The sequence below is a fragment of the Echeneis naucrates genome, chromosome 5, assembly GCF_900963305.1.
Source record: "Echeneis naucrates chromosome 5, fEcheNa1.1, whole genome shotgun sequence".
Classification (NCBI taxonomy): Eukaryota; Metazoa; Chordata; class Actinopteri; order Carangiformes; family Echeneidae; genus Echeneis; species Echeneis naucrates.
The window spans coordinates 14,515,039-14,531,161 of record NC_042515.1 but is presented as its reverse complement, the minus strand read 5'-3'; the positions used below and the strand labels follow the sequence as shown (position 1 = coordinate 14,531,161).

Here is a 16,123-nt window from a genome sequence, read left to right as displayed (position 1 = left end):
TTGTTTATTTTGCAGGGACAAATACAAACAGACAGATACAAAGTAGATACCGTGCATACAGGTTTCTAGGCACAGTTAAATTGCAACCCCTTTCCTTGGTTAGGCTTCCAAAACTGAAACAGAAAATTACTGAGTTTTGAATTTAAAACATTACAGCCGTAAGAGAAACAGTAAAACCACTAGTACAGTAAAACATAAGATATAAATAAAGGTTGAGTGTCAATGTTTACGGCCTTGTTTCAGGTTTAACAATTTTTGGTGTATGTCTGAAAAACCTTGAGTGCTGTCAGTTTCTTCCTTTTGCACCTCTCACTGGAAAGGATGTTTGACCAAATGTCATTATGCATTCACCTCTTGTTCTGGCCCCTGAACTTGGTTTATTTACCAGATGAGAGACTTGGTACTTGGTACTTGGTTATCTTACAGGAGAATGAAGCGCCAATGCCATCTGACCCATTATCTTCAATGCCTCTTTTATAGTCTATAGTATATAGTCTGCATTGCAAGACATAATGTCAAATGGAGACATTAAATTGTCTTTTTCACATTTATTAAGTTTTAAACGTTTATCCATGCTAGAATTGTTGCATAAAAGCAATATCACATATTGCTTCAGTGACAAAATTAAAAGTGTCTTTAAAAAAATAGTACATTTAAACATGGGTTCCTCATTTTGCAGACCTTGCACATTGTGAAGCTCATGTCAAGCTCGGTCTTCCCAGGCATTCTGTAAATAGGGCCCTATAAAATCCAGAGAGACCAGATCCAACCAGACTAGACGAGACACTGGACCCCCCCCAGAGACCAGACCAGACCAGAGCAGAGACTGGACCCCTGCAGAGAGTAGAGACTATACCAGTTCAGACCAGAGTAGGAGAGACACCGGATCCACCTTCCAGAGACCGTGGAAGCATTAAAGTTTTCAGTTATAATTGAAGAAATTGTCTATATTTCATTACTTAAAACACTGTCTGGGGTTAAATTTGCGTAAAATGCTAAAAGTAGAATTCTCAAAAATTAAAAACAAACAAACAAAAAAAAACCCAAAATGGAAAAAATGAAAACGGAATTTGGGAAAAAAATAAAAATGATTTTATAGGGCTCTAGATAAAAACCAAAATGGGTCTAAATGCTTACCACACATACGTATGTTCTAGAACCGGCTCTGTGGTGACGTCAAGACATCCCGCATGCAAAATTGAGGCAGATAGCCTGCGGAATTGTTTTATTTCTTCTTAATCGAATTTAAATCTGAATCATAGTAAAGGAGCATTGTGATTCTTATATGAATTGGGTTAGGTTGGGTTGGATCTTTTTTATTTTTTTGGCACAGTATATATGTTCTTTCTAGATTTCCACCAAAATCAAGCAGGGAATCTGAAAATCGAAATATTGTAACTTGCCTACATCCTCCATCGCTTTGTATATTTCTATAACACTGCTTTCAGACTGTTTCTGTCAGGAAAGAATTTGCCAACTCAGTTGAGTACTTTGATCTGAACCAAAATTGTTTTTGGGTGTAAAGGATTAATTCTTTTATTTGGGCAATAGACAGAGCAGTGGAGCGAGAGAAGAGGGACAGCGCAAATGTCATTCTCTAAGAAAATAGAAAAAAAGACCTTGACATTGGTATCTAGCTGTCATTGTTATTTAATGGAGAAAATCTGAAATGTGAAAGTATGAAGTGAAGAGCAGAAATTCATTTTATTAAAGTCTGTGAGAGAACAAAATGTGAGAAATGGAAAACGCTCAGAAATTTATGTTGTGGTCTTCCACGAGCCATGAGCACCCTGTCATTCATCCTGCTGCCTGTCTGGCTGCCTGTTAGGTACAGATAACTTCTGTTTTATTTACACTGCCTTTTAATTACACAGGATTAGAGCCATGTTCAACACACCCCCACTTTCATTGGATAAGTCATACACTGCAGTGGAACATGGCTGCAGTGTTTCAGCAGAGCTGCTCTGCAGATGGTTGAGGAAAAATTAAACAATGATTTTCACCCTTTAGGATCAGGTGTAGTCTTATCTTTCCTATCCTTTGTCACAGATCCTTTCAAACCCTTCATCATCTTTTCAAACCGCCATGAGATCCGCCGCATTGATTTGAATAAGGGAGAGTTCAGTGTGTTGGTGCCAGGCCTGAGAAATACCATTGCTCTCGACTTCCATCTCAGCCAAAGTGCCCTCTATTGGACTGATGTGGTGGAGGATAAGATCTATCGTGGCAAGCTGTCCGAAAACGGGGGTGAGTGTACATGATTTTCACTTGACAGAAATTTTAAATCCAAGCCAAATTGTTTTTTGGAGCTTTCTGCCACATCACACGGTCTTCATATTAAAATGGAGGTTATCATCACATTAGTGGGCATCAGGGAATTTACATTCCCAATTAAAATCTAAGTTTAAACATTACATTTATAATACACGTGACTTTTAGTTATTAGATTCAAGTGACCTTTATGAATCATAAAGCTAAATACAGCAATGTACACTACGGAAACAATGTTAATTTCGGGTAAACTAATGCTGACGGATTTGTAGCCTAGAATGTTAAAAACGAGAATATTCAATAAAACATCAACTGTAAAGCTAGACTGTTTGTCGTTGTACTCTGGCTGCATATGACCAGAAAAGCCAATATGGCAAACAAACCCTATTATCAGTGCAGCAGTCATAGCGAGCAGGTCCACGTTGTGCATTTGGTTTTTGTGTGCAACACATACAGCCAAAGGCCTAAATTAAGCAAGTGTGTTTTCAATGATCCAGACAAGATAGTGACTCATCACAAATAATCAGACCTATCCCTTTGATTAGGGATCCAAAGGAAAATTAAAGACTTTGAAAAAGTTGTGTTTCACCCTAGAAGACACAGCATATATTTAGATTATACAAAGTCCATCTGGGTATGACAGTGTCACACTACTTTATGTATTTACGCTTTTGTTTATTGCTCCAATGTGTGTTTTCGCTCCAACACAAAGCCATTTCATCAAAAGAATTAGTTTGTGATGCAATATTATCTTTGATCCCAGCTTGTTCGATTTTACTTACATACTGGTACATAACTTTAGGTTACAGTACAATCTGAAATGTTGCCTTCAGCAAATCCCAGTATTTGAAGCCATTATCCACACAAATTAAAATATTGTGCAAATTCATTTAAAAGCTTCAATTCCCCCTCAGGGATGTAGATTAATAGCAGAAATACGATTAGAGCAGATCTCACAAGGAGTTTTAAGGTAAAACAGACGGGACAAAAAAATATTTTAATCAGTGTGGTGGATGAATTTTCCTTTCTACCTGAAGGACAGACAGACAGACAGACAGAAAGGTAGGTAGGTAGATAGACAAATAGATAATCTCATTATCTCTCATGTTTGACCATTTCTCCTGTTTTTCCCTCCATCTGTCTTTGTAGCTTTAACCAGCTTTGATGTGGTAATCCAGTACGGGCTGGCTACCCCTGAAGGTCTGGCAGTTGATTGGATAGCAGGAAACATCTACTGGGTGGAAAGCAACCTGGATCAGATAGAGGTTGCCAAGTTGGACGGCACTATGAGAACCACATTACTAGCTGGGGAGGTGGAGCACCCTCGAGCTATTGCCCTAGACCCCCGTGATGGGTAACGATTGCTTTGTTTTCTCTATCGCCTGCACATATAAAAACAGAAGTCATTCATAATATTGCAGGTTCAGTGTTTTGCTACAGTAATTGTGGAACTGGCTTGATGCACTTTTCTTGCTCCATTGTACCTTATTGTTTAAATAATGGCGTTTTCATATTGTGGCACGATGCTGCAGGATCCTCTTCTGGACTGACTGGGATGCGAGCTTGCCAAGGATTGAAGCTGCATCCATGAGTGGGCAAGGGAGGAAGACCATCCATAAGGAAACTGGCAATGGAGGGTGGCCAAATGGGCTCACTGTGGATTATCTAGAGCGTCGGATTCTTTGGATTGATGCCAGGTGATACAGCAGACACAATACACTCTCACAGACACGTTTGTTTGATGCTCCTGCGGCTTCTTATAGCTGTGCCTAAAAAATTAACAACATTCTGTTGGGCGCAGATCGGATGCCATTTATTCTGCCAGGTATGATGGCTCTGGGCTAATTGAAGTTCTAAGGGGACATGAGTATCTGTCACATCCCTTTGCGGTCACCATGTATGGTGGAGAGGTATACTGGACCGACTGGAGGACCAACACCCTTGCCAAAGCAAACAAGTGGACTGGGAGCAATGTGACTGTAGTTCAGAGAACGAACACACAACCTTTTGACCTCCAAGTCTACCATCCATCCAGACAACCGCAGGGTGAGAAACACATTAAAAATATATAAATACATATTTAAAATATCAGTACAGAAAACCTTAAGCCAACTTGTTAGGTTGTAGTTTGTTAACATCTGGTTTTTAACCATACAAATTATACAACATATATACAATATGCAAACTATATAAATTGATTTTTTTCAGCTCCTAACCCATGCGCAGCTAAAGATGGCAAAAAGCCGTGCTCTCATCTGTGTCTCATCAACTACAATCAGACATTCTCCTGTGCCTGTCCTCACCTAATGAAGCTGGGCCCTGACAAACGCACTTGCTATGGTAAGCATAAAACCAGTTATATATTAATGCATTTATTTTAAAAAAATGCATTTAAAAGTGGTCGTCCTGGCAAAAATGCGTTCTCTGTCCTTAGATGTTGTTTATTTCAAATTTTTTGTATATATGTGTGGAGAGAGAATACACTTTTTTCACGTTGAGGTACTATTGCTGTAATAGCTTTGGAGTGCATTTAAATGTCTGTCAATGAGCATTGGGTCTGTTTATTCAGTGTGTGACTAGACTATTCAGTGCAGCACTTTCCATTATCTTGAGCGGTAATTGAATAGAGAGCCCCATTCTGTCTTATGCAGACATCATCCACATTCCTCCACATCCACCCTGTCATTACTTGCTCTCTTCTCTTATGTCTCCCCCCTTCCTGCCTATCATTTAAATTGCAGTCAGATAAATAATTGGTGAAATGACTGTTGAGCCCGATGCAATTTTAATAAATCTGCAATGACTGGATTCCCTCTTGCTGTCACAGCCATGCTATTCAGTTAGCCAGTCAGACACAGTCGTCAGAGTCAAAGATGCAATTGGATTAACTGTTTGTTCAAGTGTCAGGAATAACGTGCAGATGCAACCATCCATGTTGCAATCACCAATCCACAGCTCAGCCATTAGTGTGCACTGATGTATTTGAGTTTCGGCACGATGCTGCATTCCTGATTACTCCCATTGAATGCTGAGGCGCTTCTGAGATTTACTGAAGGAAGCATGTTAATATCTCCTCTCTTCCCCCTGCAGAGTCTCGTCAGTTCCTGCTCTATGCCCGCCAGATCGAGATCAGAGGAGTGGATATTGACAACCCATACTACAACTATATTATCTCCTTCACTGTGCCGGACATCGACAACGTAACTGTGGTGGACTATGATGCTCTTGAACACCGTATTTACTGGTCAGATGTTCGCACACAGACCATAAAGAGAGCTTTCATCAATGGCACCGGAGTTGAAACTGTGGTGTCTGCCGGTATGGAGCAGACAGCGCAGCACAATATTCACAATATTCAGGGCTCATTATTTTCAGATGTCAGATATTTTTTTCACCTTCATCTGTTCATATGACTTCAAAAAAATAGCATTAATGGTCTTGTAATGAGAAACCCTTAAAAGAGAATAGGCTAGAGCAATATGCAGTTGATATTTATTGATTACACCTAATTTATATGTACCGGTTTTGAGCTTTTGTATTTTTTTTGTTCATAATTAGCCATGATAAATTCCAAAACCACAAAATGATCTTGACTCTACATGCTATTGTGGTTCATTTTTGGGTGAGAATTTTTCTTCTTTTAAAAAAGGCAATCTACACTGCAGTTTACTTTTTAGGTTTACCAAGCCCCTCCTCTGAACAGAAATTATCCAATCAGAGCCTAGAAACTATAAACCACTGTTTATTTAAGACCCTTCAACATAGTTCTGGATTTCAAGCTCCTTGATTTATTAAGGTACCTATCTCTAGTTAGGATAAACTGGTTTGCAAAGAGGAAAGCACCCAGTGAATGATCAATTTCAACTTTTTTCTTCAATAGTTAATCTCAAATTCCCTCAGATCAGGAATGAATGCAAAAGGCTTAGGTTATTCGTAGTTATATAACATGGTTAATGGCAGTGTGTATTTTGTTTACCCTTTTTCAGATCTGCCTAACGCCCACGGTCTAGCAGTGGACTGGGTGTCCAGAAACTTGTTCTGGACTAGCTACGATGCCAATAAGAAACAGATTAATGTTGCCAGGTTGGACGGTTCGTTCAAAAATGCTGTCATCCAGAGCCTGGAGAAACCACACTGCCTAGTGCTACATCCAATATTAGGGTAAATGTCACACACAAACACACACACGGCCAATGATGCACTCTACTGATTTCACCTTTAACCTACAACACATAAAACCTGGGGTGCACACAATGGAATCTTAGACACTGAGGCAATGTCTGGCTGTCCGCCCCGCCCCACCCCCTCATTTGCCGTCATTGATGACAGGCAGAGCAGCTTGGTGTAAATGGTTGCTGACCTCTGACTTTTTCCCCTCACTCACAAAGCCTTTCCAGGTTTTCTCCCCTCATGCCAACTTTCTCCTGTGCGTCCCTCTGTATTGCTCCTGTTCAACTTCTTTTTTTGAAAGACAGCTCCTGAGCCATGAATTATTTAGAGCCAGTGTTGCTTTCTGTTGCTATTTCTGTTTTTAATGTTTGTCATACATCATGTCCACTCCTGCCTCAGCAAATGTCCATTTTTTTCTTTTTTGAGTCTTCTGTCCTCTTCCCCCTTAGCTACCCAACCTGGCCTCAGACTCTGGGTCTACCAGCACAGCAGGAAATGATCATCGTGTGTGTGTGTTTGTGTACATATGTATATATGTATATGAAATGGATTAGGAGACAATATTTTCTTAAGAAGTATTTCTGCCTTTTGGTGTACTCCTTCTTCTCTTTTAAAGACTTAGCCTACTTAAGTAGAGGAATGTTTCTGATCTGAGTATTGTTGGCATGGGGGCAAATGAAAAGCAGATGTAAGATCCATATGCTTGGGCTGTCCTCTCACTGCCCAGAATATGTTCACTGGTAGGTGGGGGCAAAGACAGTCACGGAGGGAGAAACATAATTGTGTTTATGTGTGCTGAAACATGACAATGTGGGAGTTTAAATGCCTCAGAAACTTTATTTAAATGCATGTTAACAAACGAATGAAGGGTGTGGTGGATGTGGTTAGATTTAACAGGAAGTGGGCGACGGGAGAAGAGGACAAATGCCCTTTAAACACAGACAGAACTCTTTGGTAACGCAGTGACGCACCATCATATTTTCCTGTGTTCTGCATTTGTCTGCCTGTGTGTGTCTGTGTACAGTGAAAAGTTTGAGTAGCAAGGAACTCACGGGGAAGCAACTTTTCAGCCACTGAATTGAATATTCTGAGACAGATTTGCAGTGGATCTCTACCAGCTTTGTTTCCTTATCATCTTCAGTCACTGTTTAACTGAAAAAGGCGTATTGTATTTTTTCAAAATATGCCTATGAAGAACACATACTACATTGGTATGATTTATCGAGCAGTTACTCAATAGATTCTGCATGTCTTATCACTACCATTATTTCACTTAACCAAATAGTCTCACTGAAATCAACATAATTTGAAAAAGAGAAAACAGTGCGTTTCATCCAACAGAGTGAGGTAAAGAAAACTATCTATCTATGAAGAATCGTAAGATACTTTCTCACAGGCTCAGCAAAAATTATATTGTGAACACAGTGTGACAGGAAGTTCAAATTGATTTCCTAAGATCACAAGATTATTAATATAGTTATGTCAATAAGACAGGCCCACAACTTTGCTAAAGGAATGAGGTTTGTATTATGAAGTCGTTGAGAATTATTAAGTGAGCTTTTTGACTAAGTTTGGTCAATAGGGAAAATTGTAATATGCTGAAATAAATCTAAATTTTTCTCTCTAGTGCTCATGCTTAGTGTAATTTTGCTGGTTTTTGCTGCCGGTCTCCTTCAGGAAACTCTACTGGACAGATGGGGACAACATCAGCATGGCCAACACAGACGGCAGCAACCGCAGTGTCCTCTTTACCAACCAGAAAAGCCCTGTTGGTGAGTGATGTTCTGTGCTTTTCTGGGTGATTGTGTGACAGACAGCAGTCCCTAGTTATAAAGCAATGCTGTGTTGTCTTCCAGGTTTATCCATTGACTTTGACACAGAGCAGCTTTACTGGATCAGCTCAGGAAACAGCACCATCAACCGCTGCAAACTGGATGGCTCTGGACTGGAGGTGCTCGAGGGGGCCAAGGGCAAGTTGACGAAGGCTACTGCTCTGGCCATCATGGGTATGACAATGTTCTTTTTGAGCCAATAAGAAGAAGATGAAGGTAGAGAGAGTTTAGCGATGACACATAATCATGGTTCCAGAGTTTAATCTGTTTCCTGTTGACAGTCTTGAGCATCCTCTTGTGTTTTATCTTGCAGGAGACAAGTTATGGTGGGCTGATCAGGGAACTGATCAGATAGGAACCTGTGACAAGAAAGACGGGGGCAACTGGAAAGTCCTGAGGAACAGCACATCCCCCATGATGCATATGAAAATCTACAATGAAACTGTGCAGAAAGGTGCAGGGCGGCTGCTACCAGCCATCTTTTTCTGCGATTATAGAGTATTTCTTTTGGTTACATTACTTGGGGAAACTAAGGAAACATGTCCTGTCTCATTCAAAGTCTTTGGAGCTTGCTAGATCCAGCCTGTTTATCTCTATGAAAAGCACATTTGTTTATGTCTCTGTGACTCCTCTTTGATTTGTTTTGTGTATTTGTTCCTGCACTTTTCTGTTCCCAGGCACCAATCTCTGCAGTAATAACAATGGAGACTGTTCCCAGCTGTGTCTCCCCACCTCCCAGACCACTAGAGCCTGCATGTGCACAGCAGGCTACAGCCTGCGCAGAGGGCAGCAGTCTTGTGAGGGTATGATGTAGTCGTACTCTTGATTGAGCTGAATTCAGGTTGAAGAAACCGATAGACCAAGTCCAAAACTTTTATTTATTTTCTGTAGGTGTTGGCTCATTCCTGTTGTACTCTGTGCACGAGGGCATCCGTGGTATTCCTTTGGACCCATCAGACAAGTCTGATGCCCTCGTACCAGTGTCAGGCACATCCCTAGCTGTTGGCATAGATTTCCATGCCGGTAAGATTTTTTCAAACATAAGCCTTTTTTTCCTCAATACTGGATAAGAAGGAAATTCACAGGTTTTTGTCACATAAGGGATCTGCTCAATTCGACTCTTCATGTGTTTTCCCAGACAATGACACTATCTACTGGGTGGACATGGGTCTGAGCACCATCAGCAGGGCCAAGAGAGACCAGACGTGGAGAGAGGATGTGGTCACTAATGGCATCGGCAGAGTGGAGGGCATTGCTGTGGACTGGATAGCGGGTAAGAAACACAACATACACACAGTTAAGGGATTCAAACATGCAAACAAACTGTTTCTCTTTGGTCCTATCATCCCATCATCACTCAGGTTTTCACAGAAGAAGAAAAGTAGATGAATTGAAAGCAAGGAAATATTATTGTAGTAAATTCTGCATCAGCACATATGCAGCACATGGTCAGGAACATCATCACTTCCTTCTCTGTCATCCAAAGGAAACATCTACTGGACAGACCAAGGTTTTGATGTGATTGAGGTAGCCAGGTTGAATGGATCCTTCCGCTATGTGGTGATCTCCCAGGGCTTGGACAAGCCTCGTGCCATCACAGTCCACCCTGAGAAAGGGTGAGTGTCGCTCCAGTTATTTTCTGGAGCTGTCCTCTGCTTCTCTTTCTAGAATTCCTGTCCTTTCTGACTAAAAAGGAAGTAATCTTGGTGTTTTGCTGTGCTTATGTGCGTAGCTACCTGTTCTGGACAGAGTGGGGTCAGTATCCCCGCATTGAGCGTTCTCGTTTGGATGGCTCTCAGAGGGCTGTACTGGTCAATGTCAGCATCAGCTGGCCCAACGGAATCTCCATTGACTATGAGGTAAAGCTTAACGTACAAGATTGCATCACAGTGTTGCAATGCAGAGTGAACAATCATTACTGTTGTCATGGCTGTAGGAGGGTCTGCTTTATTGGTGTGACGCCAGGACAGACAAGATCGAGCGCATCAACCTTGAAACTGGAGAAAACAGGGAGGTGGTGCTGGCCAACAACAACATGGACATGTTCTCCGTGTCAGTGTTTGAGAGTTACATTTACTGGAGTGACAGGTGAGTTTTAGCCCCACTACTCAGTCTGATTGCTCATTACCTCTGGACTGTCTGAGTGATATTTGCCATCTATCAATTTTTTTTTTTTTCTGTATCGGCATGCATCAGCTTCTGCTTCATGTTGTTTCTGTGTTCCCTGAAGGACACATGCTAATGGCTCCATAAAGAGAGGTAGCAAGGATAATGCTACAGACTCCGTGTCTCTGAGAACAGGTATTGGGGTGCAGCTTAAAGATATCAAGGTTTTCAACAGGGCCAGGCAGCAAGGTAAGCACTAGCGTGTTTTTTGTATATTTAAAAAGGCTGGTCAAAACTCTTACATGCAAAAATGCAGTGATATACAATAATGCATTATTCATGTTACATTACATTATTTAAAAGATTTTGTACAGATTTTGTATACATAGAAAACTGCAAACCTAATAAATTTATTTTTAGTGTATTTCATATATTTCATATCTGTTCACAGGAACAAATGTATGTAAAGACAAAAATGGCGGCTGTCAGCAGCTTTGTCTCTTCCGTGGTAACGGGCTGCGTACATGTGCTTGTGCCCACGGCATGCTGGCTGAAGATGGCCGCAGCTGCCGTGACTACGACGGCTACCTGCTGTATTCGGAGCGCACCATACTAAAGAGTGTCCACCTGTCAGATGAAAACAATCTGAATGCACCCATAAAACCATTTGAAGACCCCGAGCACATGAAGAATGTCATTGCGCTGACTTTTGATTACAGAGGAGGTGGAGGAAAGGGAGCTAACCGCATCTTCTTTAGTGACATCCACTTTGGCAACATCCAGCAGATCAGTGATGACGGATCTGACCGCAAGACTGTAGTAGAAAGTGAGTACTCCCATTCCTTAAATTTTATGTAAAACTTCCTTTTTTCTTTTTTCTTTTTTTTTTTCATTCTCTGATTCTTTACAATTAACTCCCACCCAGTTAAATTCCAAGTTTACCCAGTGAATCCTCGTAAACAGAAACACAAACATTCACTATGGCTTGTTGAACTAGATTATATTTGAGCAAAGGTCAAGGTTTAAGATTATGGTGACTTCGCAAAAAAATGCTCATAAAAATGCAATTCAACACAGTAAAAAAATAATACTATAAAACGCTGAAGTGCTGATATATTTTGCATGCAAACCCTTAAAGGTCAACACTGCAACAGAGTAATGTTCTGCAAAAACACATGTGGGGCTTATTCAGAGCTGTAACTCAGGACCAGAAGGCAAAATTGTTACCATACTTCCTGCAACTTGTCTAGTTTGGGGAGGCAAACAATCACGAGGCAGCGATTCTATTTTGTCTGTGTTTTTAGAGCACAATATATACAAACATAAACAGTTGGAGGCAAATTGGGTAGACCTTCATTCACCTTATCTCAGTGTAACAAAACACAGGTGCACGATTAATGTTTTACCAAAGTGCCTCAACTTTAATTAGCTTTACAAGGAAACATAGTTTGTCCCACTGGCCTTGTTGACCGGCACCTCCCAAGACAAGAATTTTTGATCGTGTACAATATCCAGACTAATAGTGGAGAGTTTTATGAGAGAAGAGTTGCATGTGCTGTTGTTAAGCCTTGTTTAGCCGACTTTACTTCTGAGGGGACTGGCCATGTCCATTTTATTCTTTTTTTATTGCAAGCATTCTTAGATATTTTTATACTGTAAATCCCAGCAGTCAGCGCTGTATGCTGAACATTTCTGTGTCACATGATCTGTTACATCAAGGGAGTTATTGCCAGTAATAGTGTCAGGCAGCAGCCATGGCCATGGCTCCGTTTGCTCTTTGCCCTTCCCTCTTTAATAGTCTCAGCAAGTCTTGTCTGAACTTCTGGGACATGAGCACGTAGAGGATGGGGTTCACCACAGTAGAGGAACTCGCCATGAAGCGTGCAAAAACAGTGAAGGGGCCGTAACGTGGTGAGGTGCCAGTAGCCCCAGATCTTTTATCCACCAGCAAATCCAGTGTCAGGCCATAGGATGGCAGCCAGCAGAGTGTAAAAGCCAGGACCAACATGGCCGAGGTCTGGGTCACTTGGCGCTGGTAGCGTTCTACTTGCGGGGCCCTGCCCGTCTGCCGATTGTTCCACAGAAACAGGTAGATACAGCCATACGCCACAGCAATGATGAAAAGCGGAAGCAAGAAAGCCAAGAGAAAGTGAAATAATCCATAGATCAGCTGGTCTCTGTGGGACACAAAGGAAAAGCATGTGTGTCTATCAGCTGATCGTTGGGGGGTTCCAACAAAGCGAAAAACCAGCTGGGGTGCAGCCAGGCCGCAGGCCGGGACCCAGAGCAGTGCAGCAATTATAGACACCCGCCGAGGGGAGAGTAGAGAGTAAGCTCTGGCAGGTTTCACCACAGTCAGGTAGCGTGACACAGCCAGTGCAGCCAGTGTGAAGACGCTAGCTGAAGAACAGGCTGATCCCAAGAAGCCCATCAGACGGCACATAAAGTCCCCAAATGGCCATTTCTGCATGACTATGGCAGCAGTGTGGAAAGGAAGCACGAAGAGCAAAAGTAGGTCAGAAGCACTCAGAGCCAGCAGGAGGATGTCTGTCCCTGTGCCTGTCATAGAGCTGTGATGAGAATGTCCAGTCCGTCCCAAACCCCTCTTCCATCTTCCACACAGGATTGCTATCACCATAGTGTGTCCAGTGACCCCTAGCACCAAAATCAGTGCATCTAATATTGGGACGAGGACCTGCTCCACCTTATCCAGCCCACTCTCACTGCTGTTCCCTGGCAGATGCTCTGAAACAGTACAGTTCCACAGCAGCATCCCGTCCTCAGTTATGGACATGTCTTCATACTGCTACTTTTACAATCCAGTCAGGTTTTGGTTGGGTCAATATGTTCAGGCCTAGTCATAAAACTACTGATAGTACATGTGGGAATTATACTGTGGGATAACAGCAGTGTACTCAGACATACAGATTTGCAGACAATAAACATAAAAGGTGTCAATGATGACAATTAACCAATGGCTGTTGGTTGATTGTTAAATACATAAACTGACAGTGACAGTGGAAAAATTACATCACCCTTTAGAAACTGTCCTTTTGAACATATTCCCGTAAACTACCATTCCCATATACTGTATGCAAATCAGGCCGTGTCACAATCCTCACAATCAGCTCCCAATTTGATCCACAGTTAATGGAATTCCTATTCGTCTCCACAGTCTCCCGTAAAGAGCATCCAAGAGTTCAAGGCTGAAAGGTGTCGATTGTGTGATTTCCAGTCACCTCCCGGCAGGCGGCTACTCCGTGATGCCTCAATCAGACCGTTGCACCCAGCAGTCCAAAATCAGCCATCGTTTTGCCTCCAAGGAACGGGTCTACTTAGAAACACAGTGGTCAATAGCTCAGCAGTAAGCAAGGATGCAACTGAGTAAATGGCAGTTGAACTCTGGACTGATTATCACAGAGCAGGACAGAAATGGGCTGGCCTGCCTTCTGTGGGAGGATCTAATTAGGCCAAAGTTTTTTTTCCCAGGGTCCTTTGTTTCTGTTCATTTTCCGCAGTACATTTTCTGGGTGCAGTGTCCATGCAGACACAGGCAACATACAGATCATACACAGATAAGCCATATACACAGCGTGAGACAGAGTAAAGCAATGTGTTTGTCTTCAGAAATCAGGGTAAGTATTGACTGCCGGTCATACAGCAAACACTGACCCGCTATCATGCCTACTGCAGATAATGGCAATACAAATATGTCATCTGTGTTATTTTAAACAACAAGGGACAATGTGCAGAATCCTAGATAGGCTCAGGTCAATGACAAAGTGAAGATAACGAGATGTGAAAAGCGCTGCTGGCTAGAGATTTACAATTCATTAACAGCACTGGGGAAAGAGGAAATAGCCGTGAGTGGATCTCTACCGTTGCTCTCTATCGATTTTTAGGACACTGATTTATGATGCAGAGTTGCTTTTTGTGTTGGTTGCCTCTGCTGGGTTTCCGATTTCTTTGCTTCGTTCTGAATATTGTGGCACGCACCAGACAAAATGCTGATTCATGTCCGTGGCATTTGTCTGTAGGTGTAGTGTTAAGTGTCCCACCTGGTGGTGAAACTTACTGATCCAAGCTGTGATAGGGTGAGGTCATCTCCTGGCCCTGAAAAGGGCGCTGCAATCATTAGACTCTCGCTGTTCCATTGCAGTAACAGTTACAAGAAAGCAACTATTACCACTTATTTGGCATTGGAGTGATCTGATGCATGGTTGTTTCTAAATTGGCCCCTCCAGAAGTATACACGTGTGTGTGTGTGTGTGTTGTTTCTCAGCAACAGAACAGCTGTTCTTTATCTGCTGCTACAGAACTTAATGTTCCTCCATCTTTGCTGCCCTCATGTCTTTCCTCTGGCCTCTATGCAGGCGAAGGAGTGCACAACCTCTTACTCATTTCAGGGCTGTGTTGCAGAGAAAGACTCTTTACTTCTCATCTGTTGATGAGGTAGTGCAATGGAAAGTAATACACTTGCCAGTAACTGTTTTTTGACCTTTTTAGTGAGCTATTTGTTGGATAAAAGCCTTGAATCACACAGTGTTCTCTGTCATTAATACCAAGCTGTCATGTCCATAGCCCCGACTCTGCGCTGCCACTGGAGTTTGCCAGCACTGATCTCCTGCCACACAGTCCACATTTGGCCTTCAAACACAGCACTGGAATTGACCTGCTTCTATTCCTCTCCCTCTTCTGTCTTGTGATTTCATGCATTCTAGTTTAATGTCTCATTGTTTTTTTAATCCACTTCTCTCTCTTATTTATCCTCATGTTTCTATTGCTCTGTTCTTTTCCAGATGTGGGCTCAGTGGAGGGCTTGGCCTATCACAGGGGCTGGGATATGCTGTATTGGACCAGCTATACAACCTCAACCATCACTCGCCACACTGTGGACCAGAGCCGCTGGGGGGCCGTTGATCGACACACTGTGGTCACCATGTCAGGAGATGACCACCCCAGAGCCTTTGTCCTCGACGAATGTCAGAGGTCAGGACTAAGACAGTTGTTCATTCACAAAGCTGCTCACATATGGTCGACATCACTGACTATCACTCTTTCCTGCAGCCTCATGTTCTGGACCAACTGGAATGAACAGTCTCCCAGTATCATGCGTGCCACACTGACTGGCGCCAATGTCCTTGTGATCATTGGCACTGACATCCGAACCCCAAACGGCTTGGCCATCGACCACCGTGCTGAGAAACTGTATTTCTCTGATGCTACTCTGGACAAGATAGAGCGCTGCGAGTATGACGGCAGTCGACGATACGTGAGTGACACAAGCACTTGCACTCAGACACACATGCTGTGTGTCACAGAGCATAAGGGAAATATTTGCTCTGCAGCATGACTGTATTAAAGGGTTGCCTAATAACAGCCGTCAGTGTGTTTATCCTTTCGCGTTTGTTACTCGGCTGGAATTTCCTGAGCGTGTGAAGATCGTGGCTGTGTGTGTGCTTCCCCCTGTAGGTGGTGTTGAAGAATGAGCCAGTCCATCCATTTGGCCTGGCTGTGTACGGGGACTACATCTTCTGGACCGACTGGGTGAGGAGGGCAGTGCTCCGAGCTGACAAATACACCGGAGGAGACATGAAGGTGCTGCGGGCTGACATCCCTCAGCAGCCGATGGGCATCGTTGCAGTGGCCAATGACACCAACAGCTGTGAGTGTGTGTGTGTGTGTGTGTGTGCGCTGTGTGAATACTAATGAGTAGACAAAGATGATATGGATAATAATATTTG

General features: G+C 42.5%; 2 protein-coding genes across 4 annotated transcripts in view; one reads left to right on the top strand and one right to left on the bottom strand.

Moving 5' to 3' along the window:
• LOC115043928 (low-density lipoprotein receptor-related protein 1-like) overlaps positions 1-16,123 on the top strand; it is an 83,765-nt gene that overhangs the window by 49,881 nt on the left and 17,761 nt on the right. For all 3 annotated transcript variants that reach the window (XM_029502716.1, XM_029502715.1, XM_029502713.1), the window contains 21 exons: positions 2,050-2,247; positions 3,421-3,625; positions 3,804-3,968; positions 4,073-4,317; positions 4,480-4,611; positions 5,362-5,589; positions 6,258-6,432; positions 8,119-8,213; positions 8,298-8,447; positions 8,587-8,727; positions 8,951-9,076; positions 9,165-9,296; positions 9,412-9,546; positions 9,760-9,889; positions 10,006-10,132; positions 10,210-10,361; positions 10,504-10,628; positions 10,831-11,205; positions 15,179-15,368; positions 15,447-15,651; positions 15,852-16,044. In XM_029502716.1, the coding sequence (XP_029358576.1) occupies positions 2,050-2,247; positions 3,421-3,625; positions 3,804-3,968; positions 4,073-4,317; positions 4,480-4,611; positions 5,362-5,589; positions 6,258-6,432; positions 8,119-8,213; positions 8,298-8,447; positions 8,587-8,727; positions 8,951-9,076; positions 9,165-9,296; positions 9,412-9,546; positions 9,760-9,889; positions 10,006-10,132; positions 10,210-10,361; positions 10,504-10,628; positions 10,831-11,205; positions 15,179-15,368; positions 15,447-15,651; positions 15,852-16,044 (3,624 nt within the window). The remainder of the gene's footprint in view (positions 1-2,049; positions 2,248-3,420; positions 3,626-3,803; positions 3,969-4,072; positions 4,318-4,479; positions 4,612-5,361; positions 5,590-6,257; positions 6,433-8,118; positions 8,214-8,297; positions 8,448-8,586; positions 8,728-8,950; positions 9,077-9,164; positions 9,297-9,411; positions 9,547-9,759; positions 9,890-10,005; positions 10,133-10,209; positions 10,362-10,503; positions 10,629-10,830; positions 11,206-15,178; positions 15,369-15,446; positions 15,652-15,851; positions 16,045-16,123) is intronic.
• On the bottom strand, positions 12,121-13,173 carry LOC115043930 (delta-type opioid receptor-like). The gene has a single exon (XM_029502718.1). It carries the CDS (start codon positions 13,171-13,173, stop codon positions 12,121-12,123), a length of 1,053 nt encoding a protein of 350 aa, XP_029358578.1.

Excerpts from the sequence above, each read along its gene's own strand:
- LOC115043930 (XM_029502718.1), bottom strand. The coding sequence starts at position 13,173 with ATGTCCATAACTGAGGACGGGATGCTGCTGTGGAACTGTACTGTTTCA.